Source organism: Hoplias malabaricus, chromosome 2 (genome assembly GCF_029633855.1).
Source record: "Hoplias malabaricus isolate fHopMal1 chromosome 2, fHopMal1.hap1, whole genome shotgun sequence".
Classification (NCBI taxonomy): domain Eukaryota; kingdom Metazoa; phylum Chordata; class Actinopteri; order Characiformes; family Erythrinidae; genus Hoplias; species Hoplias malabaricus.
In genome coordinates, this window is record NC_089801.1 from 1,040,537 (window position 1) to 1,062,002 (window position 21,466).

Sequence of the window (21,466 nt, forward strand, 5' to 3'; positions counted from 1 at the left end):
ACATGGGCACTGCCCTCAGAAATGTCAGAATAACACTGGGCATGTGTGTAGTGGTCAGATTACATTAGTACATCCTTTACAATAAATCAGTTTATGAGGAGGGGAACCTGAACCCCTTCCTGTAACCAGTAAATGCCCAGCTACAAGTGTCCCAATGATTTTAACACAACAAAATATATGGAAATGTCTGCACATCTTTTGGATGTGTATTACTGCTATTTACAATAGATGGATCCACACTAATGATATATTTTGTTGATAACAGTGTGGACATACCCAGGGTAGACAAGTGTTCAATGAAACCCAACGCTCACACCGAGGCCTGATTTCATTTAACAGCCAAATATAGATGTAGCAGGGGGAAAAAAAGAAAGCTGAATGAAGGCTACTGGGCTAATCTCCTCATTAACATTTACTGGTAAATCTCTTCACTTACTCATTCTGATCCTGTGCTCTTCTTCCATGTTCAGTTTAAGGGATGATTAGACAGTAGAGCAGTGGCTGGAGAGATCTACCACACTGTTATCTGGGTATTTAGAGGTAAACTAGGAGTGTACTACTCTATAAATATGTCCTGGTTTTACTGGTTGGCTGAGATTGGAAATACTGATATATATTTATATAATGATAAAAATGTGTCCTAACTTTTAAACAGCCAACGTCTGAATGTTCTACTTCGAGACTGTTCTATAAATATATCTCGGTATTTTCCACTAGAGGACGGTAGAGTGAACTTTTAGTCCACAACCGCCTTAAATCTGAGCAGTTTGTCTGAACTGTCATAGGCACTACTTTGGTTCCAAAACAAACGGACAGCGTCTGATTTTAATGTTAATTTACGTTTTAACTGTGGCCCACTTTCACTCAGGTTTGTTACATCAGACATTCTAAAAAAAAACCAAGAGGAATTTATATTATTAAAACTTCCAGGAAATGACAAGATTAGTCATCCTCTGATTCGTGTTTCGTAACGTTCAGCGATGTTGTGAATACTGGCGGTTAATTAGACCGTTACATAAATCATTTGTCCGTTATTTAACCGTCACACTGACCTTTAAGTGAGATGTGAATGTGAGGTTGTATCTGAGAAAGTTCTGTGTGTTTCTGGATGCTCAAGTCCAGGTTTCCTTAGGGTTAATATAGAAGTATTTTTAAAATTAAACTGTATTCCTTTTATAAAAATGGGAAAATAAGGGCAATATCTGAACAATATCCGTGAATCACTCCACATGAAATGCTTCTAATATAAAATAAGAATTATTTATAATTCTTCCATCACAGCACACACATGCAAGTCATCACAGGAGAGGATCAGCACATTTTTCTTATATTTTATTGAATCTTGGCTACTATTTTTTTTTCTCAGTCCACAGTTTCATATTAGTCACTACTATGTTAGATCAGTTTCCCCTTCACTGCAATAGCAGTCAACTACTTGAGAGCTCAAACCCAGACCTCCTCTCCAACTCTCAAATACTGTATACCCCAAGAACACTGCATCAACACTTGAGTGACACACACCTGTTTGAAAACAACACTGTTTCTGGATCAGTTTTGAAGCCCATGTCATCACAGCTTTAAAGTGTTGTTCATTGGTGATTAGTTTCTTTTTTCTAATTGGCTACTGTAGTGATTAACATGTAGTCGACTAGGATTCAGTTTCCTGCTTAAATAAGTGAACTACACCAACAAGAGTCATCGGGCAAGACTCTGTGATCCGAAGTGACTTTTCAGTTGCAATCATGTTACAGATGGAGGCAAGTGTGCTTTAGGGAATCCTGCTAGAGGACTCTGATTGGTGTAGCATTGTGTGAAGTCAGCGGTACGCTAACCCTTGGTAGGTCAAACAAACACAAGGTTAACCTGCCTCTGTAACATGATTCAAACTGGAAGTCACTCTGAATGAGAGCGTCTGCCATAAACGTAAACCTCTCATGAATATCATAACTGCAGCTGGTTGTTGTTATGTCACAGATAAACATCATCCAGTGTTTGCCTTCTCTCTTAGCTTATTTATTATTTACAGAGGGGGGCTTAATGTGCCAAGAAACAATGCTCTGACATTCACACTGCCCTGATCTTTACAAACAAACACTGTCCGTACAGGCATGTTCCTTAGCGGGAGAGCTGGAGAGTCGGTACTGCTGTTAGACTTCTCAATAGAAACACAACATTTCTAGCTCTATCTGTACAGCAAACAGACACGGGTTCTCTTTTTTTTTTTTGTTCTCTTTTTTCATAATACCAAAAACGGACAAACAGAAGACAACAAAATAAATCATAATTATAAGAAGAGCTTGATCCCATCTCATTGGCAAAAATGAACGTCACAGAAATGAAAACAGAAACGTCTAAAAAAAGAAAAGGCCTCGATACTAGATAGTACGTCACCTTCCAGTGGTGTTGGTGAAGGAGGAAAGGGGGGGGGGGGTCGGGGCGAGGGGCGGCGTGGGGTTAATGCACAGAATAAATACTGACTTAAACAGTCATGGAACCAAACTCAACTCCATGTCTGACAAATAGAGCGAGAAAGAGAGTATAGAGATTTGGAGAGAGAAAGAGTATGGTGTGTGTGTGTGTGTGTGTGTGGTGGTGAGGGGGGGGGGGGTGGTAAAACAGATACAGCATGGGCTACTGTAGGTGCTTAAGGTGAGATTCCAAAGTACTCGAGGAAGTGCGCAGAAGGACAGAAGGCACAGTGGCTTGGTGTTAAATCTTTTTAAGGACCACCACGTCAGGGGCTACCAAACTCATAAGGTGCTCTACACACAACAAAAAGAACACGATATAATGCACATTTAGAAAGTAAGGCCAGCAGTCACAATCACTGGTACCCATCTCCGTCAACGAGTGGCACTAAGAGGCAGGGCTGAGGTACAGCTCGTCTAATCCTGCTGCGCAGTAAGGACTACGCACTTTTCACTTTTCTCTGTTAGGAATGGGACAGATTAGTAGCCTACGGAAGTTTGTGACTCGTATCATCACTGTCCAAAAACGCCAGCTTCTTTTCCAATGTGTCCTACATGTCCAAACCTTTGTTGAAACTAAGCTTAATTAAAAAAAAGCTCCTATTTGCGACACAGAAATTGAACAATGCACACAATTTCTAAACCTCCATTGCAAGGTGCTGCCAGTCGAATGGAACCAATGCCCGAAGCCAAGTATTATTCAGAGGGGTATAAATCCCCCTTGTGTTGGAGTGATGGAGCTACAGCCTTAAGGGTGAGCTGAAACGACATTCAGAACTGAAACACGCAACATCAGCCCCTGACTTCAATAATGCTCTTATGACTGGATGCGATCAAATTCTCACAGCAGTGTCCCACATCTAGTGTAAAGTCTTCCTAGAATAGCAGAGGCTGTGACCTCAGCAAAACAGCACTAACCCTTTGCAAATGCTGAATAAACAGATGCCTACAAAGGTTTGGACGTATACTACACATGAACATCTGGAGCATTCCTATTGGTTCATTCATCAGGAAATTCTCACCCACTGTAAAATGTTGATATGATGCTGAAAAACGACGCTGTTTTTTTGGACAGCGACAATGTGCTGGGGAAATTGGGAATAAAGACATGACACAAGTGCACGATGGAAAACCACATCCTTACAAACGCAAGCCAGTCAAACTGACACTGTGTGTTTGACACACTTTCATTAATAATTAACAATTAATAAATAAGTTATCAAATGCATGACGCTGCCAAGCACTTTTTTTTTAATGCTAGATTTTCTTTTGATTGTGTGTCTGATTAGTTCATTGATTGGTTAGTTGATTTCATCAACAACTTACTGATTGGTCGACCAATTTACAGTATGATTAGGAGCAGAGATTTGAGTCTGCAGCATTACTTCAAACGAAAGTGACTCCAGATCAACAATAAGCCGTAAACAAAAACGTCAGAAGTTTGGTCTAGATTTAAAGGCAAACAAAATCTCTACTTTGGGAAAACAACAAACTTCGCACAGTGTTTATAAGACATTGCAAAAACCATTCCTCTATCACAACCATAAGAACTCATTATTATTACTGATACTCATCACTTTAAGCTTTAAGACTCTTCTTGAAATGAAAAGAACGTGGAAAAAAACGTTTTGTTTGTTTTTTTTTATCATTAAAAAAGCTACACGTTTTCTACTGGGATGTCTATGAAATTGTTAGTGTTTTTTTTTATTATTAATAACATTTCTTTTCATTGCTTTAAAAAACAGCAAAGAAAAAAAAAACCTACTGAGCTAGAAGACGGCCGACTCCAGGTTTTCTTTTTTTAATTTTTTTTGTTTGTTTTTGTTTCCTTGGAGTTGTCCTGTGGATTACGAGACTCGTTTCTCCTTTCCTGCTCTCAGGTGGTTTGCAGGTGAGAGAAGGAAAAGAAAAATAGGGCCAAGTTACTGACCGAGCTTCCAGTCTCTAGGAGTTGAACTCAAACGTCGACGTGTTTCATTTCAAAATTGGAAACAAGATCCCGATCCTTGGCGATTGGAAAAAGGGAAAAAAATTAAAGTGGTATTTCTGATGTAAACACTGCCATATGGCCTTTCTCGGCTGGCCAGATGTTCTCATGTGTCGATTTCAGAGTGCTCTGGAAGGCTCCTTTCTTCCATCCACATTGATCACTCAGACTGCCACCACACTGTCCAGAACTCTCCAGTCTATAGCTATTAAACATATATTGTAATATATTTACTGTATATATTTTCCTGCGTTGTATGACTCCCTTAAAAAAGAAGAAGAAAAATGTATACGTCACCAGGCACTGAGACAAATAGCGTATAGAAGTTAGAAGAATTTCTGTTTCATATAATATCTGTGTGGATATGTGGGGAAAATAATCTTTGTCCTGCATTGTTTAATCGTGGTCACTATCAGTACCATTCAGTCATCACAGCATACTCTTCACAGCCTGGTAAATGTGTGGTAAGAAGTGTGACCACCCCTTTGGTTAACGGAAGAAGTGTTGTCTACATGTAGAATTCAGTCAAGTGGAAGTAGTACAATACATCTGGCCTCTGTGTTAAATTAGCCATTCCTCTGGGTATGATATTCCGGTCGAAGGAAAAAAAAGAATAAAAGAAAATATCTCGTTGTGCAGTTTAGTGTTTCTCATTTCTTTTCTCTTCTTTTTTTTTTTGCTTGTCCTGCACTGAAGTTTGACATTCCTGGATGATTTTGTGACAAGAGAAAACTCACAGTAGCAAGAAACTCGTGTAGAAATGCGACTTGGCAATCCTATCTTCACCAACACAAAAAAGACACAAAGAGAATGACAGTAGTCAAGAAGGCCTCAGGACTCTTGCACAGGCAGGCTAAGACTAGCATACAATACTGGATATAATTCTGTGTGCACATCTGTGATTGCGAGACAAAAACCTGACGTGTTACCAATAAGGAGAACTTCAAGTTTGAGAAGCGTAACTACTGACTCATGACATGGACACAATGGTCTTGTTTTGGAGAGAACATGACCAGCCTCTTCAGTTCTCTGTCTCTCTCTGCCTATACATCCTCCCCCTCAGCTCCATGTCCTGCTGAAACCATTCAGTTTCCCACCAGCTGCTCCTGCTCTAAGGGACCATCATCCTGCCTCATGTCTGGAGAAGCAGGCACGTCCATTCCTGTGTCCTGTTGATGAGAGTAGGCTTCAGGGCTGCTGGCTGCTTCCAGGCCATCCTCCACATCTTCAGACTCTTCCTCGTCTGTGTTTTCCTGGTCTTCCAGTTTAAGCCCTTGTTTCGTGGACTGGGTGTTGCTCAGGACTGATGGCATCTCTCTGGCTTGTTTTGGATACCTCTCCAGGGCCCCATCTTCTAAGGCAACCCCGTTCCCAGCCTTCGACCTGTATTTGATCCAGTCTTCCATAGCCATGACCCCGTCTCCTTCACTGAGGAACTTCCACAGGGCCAAAGGATCGCGGTTCAGGTCAGGCAGGTTCAATCTGGGGGAGCTGTTGTCAATAGTCACAGATGCTCCCCTTTTACGGCGGGACTTGCTGGTGTGGTTGACCTGTAGATGCATGGCCATCAGCTCAACAGAAGAGGTACGGAACGGACAGAACACACACTGATTCAGTGTGTCATCCCTTTCTCGCGTTCCCACTGACGGCGGAGTTCCCGAGCTACCTACTCCTCCTAAATCTTGCTCCACTGCACCCATTCCAGGCATAGGGCGACGCGAGAGGTCCAAAGGCTCGAATCCACACTCCTGCGAAGCACCGGGTGTCGTGCTGCTCTGATATCCGTTAGCCGGCACCATACGACTTGTAACAAGAGGCTTGCGTCTGGATATTTTAGGCATTTTTGGAGGCGGTGTCTCTCTTGCCCAGCCTCCTTCTAATCCACCCGTGTAGAGCTCCCCCATCATTCCAGAGAGAAAACGGTACTGGCTCTCCAAATCTCGTTCCTTCTGAGAGGATCTGGGTCTCTGGGGACTATCTTTTTGATCTAGAGGTCCAGGGACCAAAGTCTGACTGTTCTTGGATGCAGGCATTTCCGCTAGACCTCTCCCAAACGATCCATGGTTTATCGAGGGGGTTCGACGCTGTTTTGGGGTTCCCTCCCTTGATCCAGTCAGTGACGATGGGAGACTCGGAGAAGAAGAGCTAGGAGATGTTGCCATAGCGTTCCTCTCGCGATGATGCCGTTGTAGATGGTATTTTAGAGAACCAGACTGGGTTCCCGCATAGTCGCAGTGGGGACATTTGTAAGGTCTCTCACCTAGAAAAGAGTACACAGTGTCCAGTAAATTTCAATTTACCAAAGTGTAACACATCTGTTACTAATAGAATAATGTTCTAAAGGGAATAGAGAACCTAGGGAACATCAGAGGAAATATTAATGTAGAAACTGAAATGAAAGTGTGGCTTATGAATAACTGCCAATTCGCAGTTATGCTCAATAACAGCAGATGGCAGTGTTTGTCATCATTTGACCTCAGTTTTTGCAGGCGTCTGTCAGATCAGGACACAGAGTCCTTTTTCTGCAGAGTCTGGATTCATTTGTAGATTTTATAATGAAAAGATGGTCATGCAAAATCTGTTTCATCTCCCTGCCATGTGCCTGAAATATAACTTGTGCCTTGTACACACATATTATGACGACAGCTCCTAGTTCACGTGGTGGTCTCACCTGTGTGCACACGTAGGTGTACTTTAAGATGATGGGAGGAGCGGAAAGCTTTTCCACAGTAGGGACAGTCCTTCATCCCTGTACCCCGCACTCGCTCCCTTGGAGCTGTTGAAGGTGCCGATGATGATACCCTCAGCCCATTCTCCCCTGAAAGGAGTGAAATTATTTATTAGACAACAGGTCCAAGGCAGTTAATGAGACAATGGGTAAGACATGATACCATATCTTTACAGGAACAAACCAACATGCAGAGACAGTTAGTTGCCTTTAAAATAAGTAAACAACCTGTTAAAATCAGTGTCAGTTAAAGCTTTAAAGTGGTGCTGGGCGATTACGATTAACGTATAATTAATCTATATGTTTTCTTCCCTCATAGTTCAAGGCTTATACTGTAAATATGCTCAAGTGTTAGAGCTGGGATATTTTATTCTTATGTTGCCGGCAGCTTGTGATTCTCTTCTTTTGAGCCGTGCACTGTTCATATCCGGGGATGTGATTGTACTTCAAGTGTTGAAACAGATTTGTGGGATTAACTTTGGATGCTGAACCTGTTTTTTTTTTTTTTTTTGTCGTTTGTTTTGGTCAGTGTTTACATTTGACTTCTTTATTGCCTCTTTTCCACTGCAGGGCTGTACGTTTTTTAAGAGCGTTGCGTGATGTTGCCAGACTATTGGCCAAGATTTTTTCCCATGACTTAATTGGGAGCAGGACGTGCAGAGTGTCTCTTTATAATTATGTGTGTTAGCATGCTTAATAAATGGAGACCTATGAAATTTTGGATTGATTTCCATACTATTTTTTGTGTGTGTGTGCTATGCAGCGCAAATGATGGCAGCAAAAAGAAGGGGCTTACCCTCAGACGCTTGCAGTATATGTGGCCAATAAGAACCAATGATCAAGGTATGATGAACCCACTACTAATACTTCATATTTCACACTTTTAAAAAGAATATATATATATATATATATATATAAATAGGGAGAGACGGTAAAAAACAGTAGTCTGAGCAGCAACATTCTTACATCATTTAAACCTTCCCAAAGAATGGTTCTTTGGTCCTGAGTATGGTTAGCTAACCGTACAGTTTGTGAATGTTGCGTGCTGAACTGTATCTGTGTGGAAAAGCCACCGGAACGGTTACCCCTTGTGCTCAGAACCATTTGGCCCTGCAGGGGAAAAGAGGCCATTGTTCAGTGTCATCTTTACTAAAGTCAAGCTCGGTTGGACTCTGTGTTTAGGTTCTCCTCCATGTGGCACATTGGATGGGGCAGAATCATATGACTACAACGGGCTCATATGGTTTTAAAGGGGACAGTGCTTTACCAAACAATGGGGGGGGGCATTAACAGAATTAACAAAGAATTTTAAAAAATTATTAAAAGAATAAAAAAAAATGTTATATTCGATACAGGCGATTAGACGTTCTGAATGTCCATTTTGATTAACTGCCCAGCCCTACTTTAAATGTCTCATACATTCAACAAGTAGATTTGCTTTCTATTATGTGATCCTTACTAGAAAGATGTGTTATGACAGAATGGAAACTTCCAGCTGTTCCCACTGCTGACTGGTGCTGTTTGGCCTCATGTCTGAATTCATTTCCACTTCCACTTCCACGTCCCCCTCCACCTCCTCCTCCTCTTCCTTCTCCTGTTGCACGAGGTCCTACAGTCTTATGTGTACTGTTTTCTTCTTTCCCTGCACCCCCTCTTGCACTGGAATACTTCTGCTGTTTCTGAGCATGCACTCGAGCATGAGCCACTACCTGCTGCAGATTCTGAAAAAGCTTCCCACAGTCGGGACACTCCCAGGGGGCCCCAGATGCTTCTAGGTCCTCTTTGAAACCAAGGCCACCCAAGTAGGCACGCACCTGCTCAGCTTCCCCAGCGACGGTGCCCTGAGAGGAAGGGCGCTGGTGCTGTGCTTGAGGTCTTTGCTGCTGGTGCTGCTGTTGCTGGCTTTGCTGCGCTGCTGCCAGGCTGCGAGCGACCAGCTGCCACATGGCCGCCTGCTCTCCTCCATCCAGGGTCTCTCCTCCTCTCTCTCCTCCGTTACCCATCTCTGCAACCTGAGCCACTGCCTGAAGGCGTTCCATACAGCTGGCACCACCGGTGTCGTTCGGCAAGCCCAGGTAACCCCACATTGAAGACTTGCTGGAGCCCGCGCTGATTTCTGACCTCTCTGTCCGATTCCCGTTCCCGCCCCCTCTGCCTGCCATGCTACGTGCCAGGAGCAGGTTAGAGTACAAAGCCCCTAATGCCTGGTTTCCAGGACCTTTGGAGTGTTCAGACCCTGATGGTCCTAGGTTCCCTAGGCCAGCCTTTAGGCCCAGCTTGTTGAGGTGCACTTTCATGTGGTTCTTGAGGAACCAGGGCTCCTTGAAGCCACGACCACAGACCTGGCACTTATGGTCAAGGGAGTCCTTGTGCTTGCGCATATGGCCCTTCAGGAACCACGACTGGGTAAAGCGCTGGCCACAGGTCTCACAACGGAAGGCTGGAAGAGCAGGCGCTTGTGGCAAAGGCATTTGTGGTGGAGCTGTGGTAGGACGGGAAGGGAAGACAGGTGGGGGCGCAGGCTCTTCGGGTGGGTGGCTCTCTTGCAGGTGGGCAGCTAGACGTTCCTCCAGGTTTGCTGAAAAGGGGCACAGCGTGCACTTGTAAGGGTTGTGGAGGATTCGAACATGACGAGCTAGTTCAGAGGCAGTGCGAAATTTGCCCTTACAGGCATGGCACCGGAATGCAGATGCTGCACCTGGTGGAGTGGGGTCTTCACTAAGTCCAGGGCCTAAAGGAGAGAAGGTAGAAGAAGCAGGTGCTTCTTCTGTTAGAGGTGGAGTCAGGGCTGTGGTTCCGTCCATTAGGAACTGAGGGCTGCTGGCAGTTTGAAGAGGCTCCTCTAGAACGGCCTCTTCCCTTCGATTCTGGTGTAGCGACCTGGATATTGAATTCAGGTGGATCTCCCTGTTGGTGTGGTTCCGAATATCACTCACATGGTTCTGCTGGGGTTTAACTTGTATAGTTTTGTAGAGGGCAGAGGCCCGACGGTCCCTGTCCAAACTGTGAGCACGAGCATGGAGGGAGAGAATGCTCTGGAAACGGAACCTCTTCCCGCAAACGTGGCAAGGAAACCTGAGGGCAGGACCACTGTTAGGCCCTCCGGGGACAGTCACACTGTCGTTGTTGAAAAGCTGCAGGTCCAGCTCGTCACTGCAGGTGGCGGTAGCCCCAGATGAGAGAGCCTGCTCCAGCACTCCAAATGTTGGCAGTGGTGCCGATGGAGTGGCTGGAGGACTGCTCTCTGAAGTGGGACTACACAGCTGCTCTTCCCCTGGAAACAGTGCCACAGCCGGAGTGGGAGATGAAGGGGTGGACAGCTCTTCATCCTCCTCTTCATCATGTTGGCTGGCATCAATAAGGGCAAAGGGTGACAGGGGTGCATACGGGGTACTCAGAGGGCTGGAGGGGGCAGAATGAGGGCTTTGCGGTAAAGAGTGAGGGCTGAGATCTACAGAGGGCATTGAAGGAGGGGACAGGGGTGCCTCAGAGGAGACCGCAAGCATACACTCTGGCGGGGAATCCATACTCTGTGTCAGACAGACAATGAGAGAGGTCATAAAAGTGAACAATGTGCAGTGCATGCATATTATGGTGCATCTCTTGCTCAATCGTAACAGTACTCACTAGTAGAGTGTGTGTTCCATGATCCACTATGTTGGCTGAGAGAGGATCCACTTGGAAAACGGTGACCAGTGAGACCACCTCCTAAAAATACCTGCAAAACACAACATAAAATGTGAGTATGCACATACATCTCTGCTCATAGGACCAAGGGACACTTGCAGCAAAAAGAGTGATTGTGAATGCTTTCATTGACACCATTAGCGCTTTTGTAAGAAGGGTCAGAGGGCAGCCTATGAGATAAGTCACAGCACTCAGTGGAAGTTCCTGTGATTCAACAGGACACTTTTTTTTCCTGACTTGAGATGTTTATAACTTCAGAACTGTACTGAGACAACTGTTGTGATTGTTGTTGAAAAAAGAAAAAAATGCATAACCCCATAATTATCAATGATGTCTTATGCAAATGAGGCCCAAACCATGAATTCGATGACCTTACTGTGTGCATGCATATGTGTACATTTATGCATGAGCATGTGTGCACAGCCTAAGGGCACAGCGGGACGCAAACTGTCCCAAACAGGATGGGCGCGTGATATTTTGACTTCCCCACACACCCTTCCTGCACACACACACACACACACACACACAGTAGCGGCTTAAATCAGAATAAAATCATAATTTGTCACACACCCCCACATTCCAAGCAGAGGTAAACACATCACGTCTCACTCACACATGCAAAAAAAAAAAAATACCACCCCCCCACACACTCATAAGTGCATAAGCTTGGTGTGAGGACATGCCCAGGCATAGCATAAAAAAAAAAGCTGGAAGAAAATTGAGCTCATTGATGATTGCGGTAAAAAAAATCTGCTGAATAGAGGAACATCTGCGTGTGTGTCTCTGGGCCTGTTTGCGTGAGTCACTGTTTGTGACACTTTGCGTTTTCACAGTGGGTGATTGTATGTTTCTCTTCTGTAACCGGGTAAAAATATTGGTGCGGGAGAGAATTAGTACAGGTATTTCATCACTGTCCAATGAAAAACATCATTTGAACACAGCAGCTTTCCCTCGCACTGGCGGTTAAGGTTTTTCCCTTCTGTAAAGTTACTACTTTGGAGATACATGCTTTTCTTTAGACAGCGATGAGTTGTAGCTGCACTGTGTGAATACCATGAGTTTTACACCTTACGTTAGCGTGATCAAGATTCAATTCTCAAGACAGGTAAACACACCACTCTACACATGCAACAGTCCACTGGCAAGACTCCTTACACCAGATTAGCCTGCATCTGTAACATGATCAGTAAGTTGTGTTAAAAAAGGGCCTCTGCTAAATGTCATACACATAAAAGCCCAGGTTGTGTCTGGATATACTTAGGCCATGTTCTATTTACACCATAGTGTGGCCAGGTGGGATATGATTGGACTTTCCCTATGCAAGAACCATATCAACACATTCCCTTTACTTCCGTTAACTTTTTCCCTTGTATATTTAGATTGGACAAGCTTGGCTTGGACTCTTGCTGGCCTCGAGTTCAAAACACCACAACTCCTGCCTTGGGTGTCCGCCATCTTGTGTTTCTTTGTTTATCCTGTCATCTACTAGTCAGCACTTGGCAAATGCATTACATATGTAAATGGAGGCGGATGCAGACTGCACTGATTTTAGACTTGTGCGAAGGTGGTCAGGGTCTTCGACTGTAGTCCAATCCCAGTGTTGTTTACGGCTGGTTTATCGAGTGAGGCGGGAGTGATCCGATCACCACAAACACACGTTAGATGAATGGTGTAAACAGCCTGTTTTTATGTCTGTAGGTTTTGTCTGTCACATTTGACCAAGAGAGAAGTGGGCAGTTGACATTTCAGCTCGACCCTGTATCAGTCTCTCTCTCTCTCTCTGTAATCCACCATTATTCTTTCCTCTGTCTTCTTCCATCTTTTCACCTCTGTAGACTCTTTCTCCTCCCATCCCCCTCTCTCTTTTTCTCTCACTCCTCCTCCCTCTATTATTCACTAATTTTCTTTCATTCTCTCTCACCCTCTCTCCCTCTCCTGCAGTGGTGCCAATTGGCACTGTGCCAGGGAATGCTGCTATCAGCTGGTAGATTGGGGCCTGCCAACATGGCGAGGGGAGAAGAGAAAGAAGGGAACGAGACAGACGGAGGAAGTGAGAGAGAGAGAGAAGATGGACGGTTGGTTGGGGAGGTTAGAGGGGAGAGATACATGTGAATGAGCCATATTTGATTGGTAATTTTCTTCTGAAAAAGGGGGAGCGGAGGATGCTGCGACTGTCTTGGTCTGATGGCATTATTATCATATGAATATCGTTCGTGGCGATGCATTGTTCCGCTGTGACAGACACGTTCGTGTCCGACCGGGCCTGTCACGCCAATAAAGCTTTTTTCCAAATTTGGATAGATGGAAGGAGTGATAAGGTGCTAGACAGAGGGGGGAGGGGAAGGATGAAGGCAAGAGAGCGATAAAGCAGCACACACAAATAATACACACACACACACACACACACACACTTGCAATATGGCAGCAAGTCACCAGATGATTCATGCATGCTAAACACCTTTGTCTGAATGGCCACATGGTACACTCCCTAAGAACATCACATACACACACACACACTTTTTACCCATTTACAGTGTTAAAAACTAATCCCTAAAAATGACTGCCATCTTTTTCAAACTAAAGCTGAGACATCATGTTATTTTAAGGCGGATAGTATAAGTACCAAAGAGCGGAAAAACAACAGATGTATCCACTCTGTAATTTGAGATCGCAGTGTGCATTTTTGTTTCTCCTAGTGGTATGAGAAGTCTGAAACATAGCATTATGCTGACCGTCTCATGGACTCCTTTCACTCACAGCTCAGGTGGACTTTATCTAAAAAAAGATCTCAACTTACTGGACGCTATCTGCACAAATTAACCCCAAAACCATCAACAACAAGAATTTAATACAGGAGACTCATCCCCTTCTCTTCAATCAGGACGACAGATCTGCCGATCTCTTAATTACCCAACGAGTGTAATGACAGTGTGATTAAACAATAGTTACACTGCAACCTTTGAACCCACGAGCAAGATGATTTTCTAAATTAAATTACATGCAATTTGACCACTGACGGCCCTCTCTGTGTTTATATATATATACATACACATATGTGTGTGTCGTTACAGCAGAAGTTGCATTGTAAAACAATGCTGAATCTACCTTCGGAAATCTTGTCAAAATTAGCTGCTCTTCTTACTGAAACACTATCTGCAACAAGAAACACTGCTCAGTTTTTAGTTTTAAGCAAACATCCTCTGCTTTCCAAAATATTTATACAATTGATTCTTTTGTATAAAATCTATTCTAGTTTTGTTGTTTTTACTTTTTTGGCATAAATCTGCTTTTTTCCACAGTTTAGAATTTCAGAAGGAACAGAACAATTAGAAATATTCAGAAAGAATTTGCAACTAGGGCGGCACGGTGGCACAGCAGGTAGTGTCGGAGTCACACAGCTCCAGGGGCCTGGAGGTTGTGGGTTCAATTCCCGCTCCGGGTGACTGTCTGTGAGGAGTGTGGTGTGTTCTCTCTGTGTCTGCATGGGTTTCCTCCGGGTGACTGTCTGTGAGGAGTGTGGTGTGTTCTCTCTGTGTCTGTGTGGGTTTCCTCCGGGTAACTGTCTGTGAGGAGTGTGGTGTGTTCTCCCTGTGTCTGCGTGGGTTTCCTCCGGGTGACTGTCTGTGAGGAGTGTGGTGTGTTCTCCCTGTGTTTGCGTGGGTTTCCTCCGGGTGACTGTCTGTGAGGAGTGTGGTGTGTTCTCCCTGTGTCTGCGTGGGTTTCCTCCGGGTGACTGTCTGTGAGGAGTGTGGTGTGTTCTCCCTGTGTCTGCATGGGTTTCCTCCGGGTGACTGTCTGTGAGGAGTGTGGTGTGTTCTCCCTGTGTCTGCGTGGGTTTCCTCCGGGTGACTGTCTGTGAGGAGTGTGTTGTGTTCTCTCTGTGTCTGCGTGGGTTTCCTCCGGGTGACTGTCTGTGAGGAGTGTGGTGTGTTCTCTCTGTGTCTGCATGGGTTTCCTCCGGGTGACTGTCTGTGAGGAGTGTGGTGTGTTCTCCCTGTGTCCGCATGGGCTTCCTCCGGGTGCTCCGGTTTCCTCCCACAGTCCAAAAACACACGTTGGTAGGTGGATTGGCGACTCAAAAGTGTCCGTAGGTGTGAGTGTGTGAGTGAATGTGTGTGTGTGTGTGTTGCCCTGTGAAGGACTGGCGCCCCCTCCAGGGTGTATTCCCGCCATGCGCCCAATGATTCCAGGTAGGTTCTGGACCCACCGCGACCCTGAACTGAATAAGGGTTACAGATAATGAATGAATGAATTTGCAACTATGTTTAACCTGTGATTCTTTTCTAAACTTTAAACTGTGGTTGCAGTATCAGAGAACATGGGGGTTTGGCGGCTCCTTATTGTTCTAACACATCTACAGGCAGCTGAAGCACAGTAATGTGTTGAGGTTACATTTCCCATTTAAATGTAATAAACATTGCAGCTCCCATGACTTGAGAACTGGACTCTTCCAAAATGCAACTAAGAATAAAAATGATGACTCTTTCAGCCCTAAGGCAGGTGTGTAAGCTCATGTCAGCCTCAGCTAGACTACGATACAGGTTTTTTTGGCAACAAATCTGCAAGAAATTATTGACATTCTGCTTGTGTTATTCCAAGCTGCTTGCGACTGGCAGTGGTCCCATTGTAAGGTTTTAGACCAAAATGTTGGAAACTGCCAGAATTTTATCATAGGGTTCGGTGGGTTTTAACATTCAACACCACTGATTAAAATTCATAACCAAATAATACTGTGACAATTACCGAACCCTCTATACCGACCTGAACACAACAACAGGAGATGTTTCAATTCAGAATGCTGTGAAATTTTTTCATTTGAGGGAAGAAAAAATGCATTTCCAGTTTTTTCTGAATTTGTACTTGTCATAAACAAAATCCTAGAATTATTTCTCTCTCTTTAAATCATATTGCATGACCCTATAACCACTGGAACAGCCTTTTGTGTGTGTGTGTGTGTAAGTGGGACAGGATCTCAATGCCTTGTCTGTAGCCATGTAATGTACAACGATGAACAGACTTCCATTCATGAGACATAACAGATGCCCTTGAGAAAATGTACATGAACAGGTTTATCTATGTGTGCTTGTGCATGATTTGTGTGTGCGCTTACATTAAAGTCTTAGATACAAATTGTACCAGAGACATTTATTTGTGTGTGTGAGATTTTGACTGGTGGTGGCTTTTCGCCTGTGGTCACACGGCAACCTTCTCCACAGACGCAATTCATTTCCTGTTCTTAACCTAGGCCTGAACTTTTCTCTGCTTTCCATTCACTCTCTCACATCCAAGCCTAGGGGTCTCTCTCTTACACACACACACACACACACACACACACACACACCTAAACACATGCTCAACTGTCTCTTCCACTCACTTTCTAGGCCTCAACTGCTCCACTCCTGCAGAATGTCCCAGGATGCCTGTGTGTTGATTTTTGTCTCTTACGCTTCTGCCTGTCACATCCATAGGCTCCATTTCATCTAACAACAAACACATTAAAGAGCTGCTTCAGTTTTTTTCAGGAACCAGTTTTTCACTGAAGTTCTAGGTCAAGGTCAGGTGCACAGAAGCTGATGCACTTAGGAATGTGTGGAAGCTAGATGACATAATATATTCATATTCCAACGAAGGATATTTTCAGAGAAAGCCTGGTTTGTGCACCCTTTCATGTTATAGTTCTATAGCTTCTCTGATATCTGATCCAATTATTTTTTATAACCTAATTTTAAAAAGAGCAGCCTGACATCTCATCTGAATCTAGACAGCCTTTTCTGCAGTGGACCTGGGTTTGATTCCTTGCCCAAGTAATCCCAACATGCCACGCCAATGAGACCTTGGGCAAGACTTCTAACACAGCTAGTCGCATGATTACACACATGCACTGCTCTGGATGAGAGCGTCTACCAAATGTAGATTAGCAAAGAGCTGTATAGATTAAACAAGCCTTTTCACAGAGACCTCATTTTACAATCGCTTTAATAGCAGTATCAGGGATGTCAGACTCTACAATACTGATAACGTATACTGGTTTTAACTATATACTGCTTGGTGCTGTAACATGGATGTACCTTTGGGATGTCACTTTTTGGCTGTTCCTAGCTATTTTGGTTCACCTTCTGCCTGTCTGACACTTTCCTGCTGGTATTTGACAGGCATTATCCACTCTGTATTTTGCAAGCTTCTCTGAAGTGTCACAGACACAGTATTAATAATATCATTATTCATGACGTTCATGCTACTGAATCTCACGTGTCATTGATAGCTGTGAGGTAAAGCAGTGGACACATCCTAAAGATGGGTCCAGGGCAGCCTACAGAGTCTGTTTTCCATACCTAACTAAACTACAGACCGTATCAATTAATATTTTTAAATGCTGGGTCAGGTTCTGAATCCAATGCAACTTTGAACAGGACAAAATGGTTACAGACAATGAATGAATGAGTTAATGAATAGATTTGTTTCTACTGCATTAGTTAGTGATGAAATTTCACTTAAGACATCCCCCTGTACCCACTGACCTGTGTTTATTCTATCGACCGGCAATGTGAGGTATCCCAGTCCTTGAGTAGCCCTCGGTGCAGTCGTGAAACATTCTGTACCCTCGGTTTAATGTTAGCTTTATGTTTGCCATCTGTTAATGTTTACTGCACGAAAACAAAGCATAAAGTGACGCCAAAGTTCTTAAACCGAACGAGCCTACTCTATTACGTTTACTGCTATCCCAAACAAACTTCTCTGCCTAGAATACCGAGCCTGTGGCATTTTTCGAAGCACACAGCTCCAAGGATGCAAGGAGGGGAAGAGATGTAAAAGAGGTGGTGCTTTCTCTATGGGGGAGTAAGAGCAGATCTACCTCCAGCTGAGTGTTAATTGCCCAATTAAACCAATCAGAAGTTTCATTAGTAAAGTCTTGACTTCACAGTACCCACAGATGCCAAAATCTTCTGCATCTGGTTGCTGTTTTAAAAAAGAAACGGCTAAGATGTTGAGGCATATCAAACCAGTAAAGGCTGCAAAAAGTTGCTTTTTTCTTATTTCCATCACTTTCTAGGAGTCTTTTCAGCGTTCCTCGTGCTTTCTAGGGATCCGAGTCATGGCCTTTCTGTCTATTACACTTTCCTACTCTCTCAATACAGCTAGATTTTACAAGAGGAGGGAAGACTAAACATCTCATTCCACCACCACGTTTGGCATGAGGGGCATGGAAAAAAAAGGTGCCAGTGGGGGGGAAATAATAGCATTATTCCCTTTGTGCCCCAACAAGCCTGGAAAGATCTAACATCATATGAAGGGTTTCATCAGAATGCTGTCATTCTGGGGGAGGGATGAAATACTTTAATGTGTGTGTCCAGCACTGGTCACATCACATGTTTAGATTCATTTTGGGGTCCAAATATCTCCACCTTAAACTCACACAAGAAAGAAAATCCAAACATAAAGTGTGGCCTATGCAAAAGTTACAGTGCCTTTTATGAAATGATGTCCCACCCTGTGTAGGCTAAAGAACTGCAGAAAATGGCATATTTACGTAGTCTATTTTCTTTAACACAAAGGTGTTTTAAAAGTCTTTAAACCAGGGCTGTCCATTATTGTGTGTGTGTGTGTATGATTCTACCTCTCTCTCGTGAGGAATTTCCTCCAGTGTCATGCGCGTCAACAACGTGCAACCATTTTCACTCCCCTTCCCTCCGCGGCCATCTCAATTAAAAAAAAGCCACATTAATGAAATAAATAATGCCACCCCGAGTAGCAAACAAACGAGCTAGCGTCCAAAAAAACAACACATTTTCAGGAAAAAGCGCCCTTTTTCACTCAAATCTCTGAACGACCCACTGTTCACGTTCACAGTGTTGAATAAATAAATGACATAAATCAAATGTAGGGGCTTTTTTTTGGGGGGGGAGCTGTTTTCGCGGGCGACTGACGGGATGTCGTTGTTGTCATCCGCCGTACGTCCCGCTCCATTTTCTTCCTGATTTTCTTTCAGTACAAAAGATGAAGGGAGGGAGGGGGAAGCGAGAGAAAGAGAGAAAAGAGACGCGTGTACGGAGAGAGAGTATGTACGAGTGTGTGTGTGTGTGTGAGAGAGAGAGAGAGAGAGCAGCTGAAAAGTGCCATCATGGGGTTCATCTTGAATTTCGCTGCCAACCATCAGAACCACCATCACACACTCGCACACATATGAACACACGGAGATAGCCTCAAAAAAAGTCCAGTCCGACACCGCTACAAACCCCTGCAGCTCCACAGCGACTCTCACAACGGGCCCGCGCCACTTTTACAACTTTCTTTACTGGGCTTTTAAGGCTGCAAACCGTTTTTATAAAAGGGGGCATCGCGCTGCAATGATTAGCACTTCAGGCTACTTATTAGCACGGGGAGAGCAGCGAGGGGTTATGGAGGCAGGAGCCTGTAGCCTCGGCTCCTCTGAGGAGGTGACATTAGGACAAGTGGAGCAGCTGTAATGTAATGGGCTTGTAATTGTTGATAGCTCGGCGAAACCGCTTTAAAGACCTTTTTCTGTCAGAGAAGGACGGGACTGAACGCGAACGCAGCGATGAGTTCGCACTTTTATGAAACACAAACCCGTTACCACAGAGCTAGAGGGCTACCAACGAGTTTTTTTTTTTTTTTTTGCCACTACACATACGAACTCACCTCATTATAGGGTTCATATCATACTTTTAATAATAACAACAGTAAAGTCTAAGTATGGAGAACGTACTGAATGAGACCTAACGTACAAGAAATCAACCCGGGCATCGTGTATAGACATTTTGTGTCAGGTTACGGTCCTGGGTTTGCAGTTCACACACCACACGGCTGAACTACTTCCAGAGTTTTTTTTTAAACCCCAGCCCAAAGTCGTGTGAGGTGACTGATGTAGAAAGGAGTCCTCCACCTGAATGTAGGGACATGGACGTGTAGAGGCACGGCGGCTTTTTTTCCGACACGTCCGTGAGCAGCGAGTGCCCGAAAAACTCCAGCAGCAGCAAGGAGTCAGTCCCTACAGCTTTGGTATTTTTTTAAGAGCTAGAGAAATATACCTGGCAACCCGGGCACTCGAGTTGGGGGAGACACAGTTGTGCATTATTTGGACAAACTTTTTTTTTTAAACCCGTGCTATCATTCAGATGTCCACTCTCCGCCGCTCGAGGACACTTTCAGTTCCCAAAAGCACCCGCGGGTTCAGATGAGAAAAATAAACACTTCAGTTTAAACTAGAGCTCTGAAAAAAAAACAAAGTCAAAAGTAAAGTTGAAGCCCTTTACAACGGGACGCGTCTTTTTTCTTTCTTCTTCACGTAGCGCTTAACCCAAATCACCACACACCATCGCTCGCGCGCACACACACACACACACACACTCTCTCACACACCGGCAACATACATAGCCTACATGCACACTGAAGTGGGTGAGTGCGCCGTGCAGTTACCGTGAAGCACGCGCCCCTGGTGAAGGATGCACGACCCCCGCCGACCAGTCAGTCATCGGAGAGCACACAAATCCTAACGCAGTAAACAGTTTTTTTTAAAAAAAGCGCTCACGAGAGTTAGTGCGGGTTGCATTCCAGAGCCCACACCGACAGCTTTCCATTACCAACTGCCCCCCTCCAAAAAAGTCAAGCCGTCGTCGGATATTTCGCTTTTTTTCCCCGAAAAAGGCACAAAATCCACAAATCCACGAGTCCACGAACGGAGCGCGGACCACGCGTCCATTTAGAAACACGCGGCGAGCGCGAATTAATGGATTATGTTTTAAATGAATCGGATATTTTGTGTCGAAAGTAAGACTCGGTGTACTTACGGGAGAGGCGGCGAGGAGATTAATGACAAGACACGTCATGATTACGTTTCACTTGAATTAAATACATTACGAGTTAGAGGGGGGGAGAAAAAAATGGAAATCGGGGTAGTTGTATACAAGCATACGCCGTTTCCCCCTCCCTCCCTCTCTCTCTCTCTCTCTCCTCCCCTCTTCGCTGGCATTTTTTTTTCCAAATATCCATTTATTGTGCAGTCGTGAGTGAGTGAATGAGAGAGAGAGAGAGAGGAGGGGAGGGAGTGCTGATGAAGGGGAGGAGGTGCTGGTCGGTTGCAAAACGTAATTATAATCGGCTCCATTTTAAAATACACACACACACACACGCGCACGCGGGGCCAGCTGCGTTCCCGCGCTCTGCTCTGGAGATCCGTGTCGTTCACCCACTTCAGTTACACCGATATATTTCTTCCCAAATCAACTTTTCTGCCCATTATCTCCATCCCTGTGTTTTTTTAAAACTCCTCAGAACTCAGAGCTGAAAAAAAACACAACTATGACCAAAACTAATCTAAAAGTAAACTAAAGTGCGTGTAATATCGAATTTTCAAACTTTCTCCCACAATTTGGTACTAAATACACATCTTTTTGAATAAATTCTGGCTGGAAAGCGGTGTTCTGGAGTGCTGTTTTCATAGTGGAGTGTGTTCTGAGGGCGCCTCGTCGCCGTTGCCCGGGTGCCGCGGTCACGTGACGCCGCGCAGGTGCAGTAGGAGACGGAGCCCACTACTGGAGTCTCCCTTAGCCCCTTTAACTCTTAAACTTTATTACTTAA

At 44.4% G+C, this 21,466-nt stretch overlaps 1 protein-coding gene across 5 annotated transcripts; it reads right to left on the reverse strand.

The window, feature by feature from the left end:
- Positions 1 to 1,349: 1,349 nt before the first annotated feature.
- On the reverse strand, positions 1,350 to 20,748 carry znf219 (zinc finger protein 219). Of its 5 annotated transcripts, none has more exons than XM_066659860.1 (6): positions 17,389 to 17,448; positions 16,245 to 16,350; positions 10,811 to 10,901; positions 8,643 to 10,713; positions 7,127 to 7,273; positions 1,350 to 6,715 (listed from the first exon to the last, which is right to left on the reverse strand). In XM_066659860.1, the coding sequence occupies exons 4-6, from the start codon at positions 10,708 to 10,710 to the stop codon at positions 5,541 to 5,543; spliced, it is 3,390 nt and encodes a 1,129-aa protein (XP_066515957.1). In that variant the 5' UTR covers positions 10,711 to 10,713; positions 10,811 to 10,901; positions 16,245 to 16,350; positions 17,389 to 17,448; the 3' UTR covers positions 1,350 to 5,540. The 5 variants fall into 5 exon arrangements, with proteins under 5 accessions (XP_066515957.1, XP_066515956.1, XP_066515959.1 ...); XM_066659859.1 differs by lacking the exon at positions 17,389 to 17,448 and adding an exon at positions 16,939 to 17,029; XM_066659862.1 differs by lacking the exons at positions 16,245 to 16,350; positions 17,389 to 17,448 and adding an exon at positions 20,677 to 20,748.
- Positions 20,749 to 21,466: the final 718 nt, after the last annotated feature.

Excerpts from the sequence above, each read along its gene's own strand:
- znf219 (XM_066659862.1), bottom strand. The coding sequence starts at position 10,710 with ATGGATTCCCCGCCAGAGTGTATGCTTGCGGTCTCCTCTGAGGCACCC. Across the intron at positions 7,274-8,642 it reads TGTCATAACACATCTTTCTA|GGGAGAATGGGCTGAGGGTA; the intron begins GTAAGGATCACA and ends CACTCCTTTCAG. Across the intron at positions 6,716-7,126 it reads ACACCTACGTGTGCACACAG|GTGAGAGACCTTACAAATGT; the intron begins GTGAGACCACCA and ends ACTCTTTTCTAG.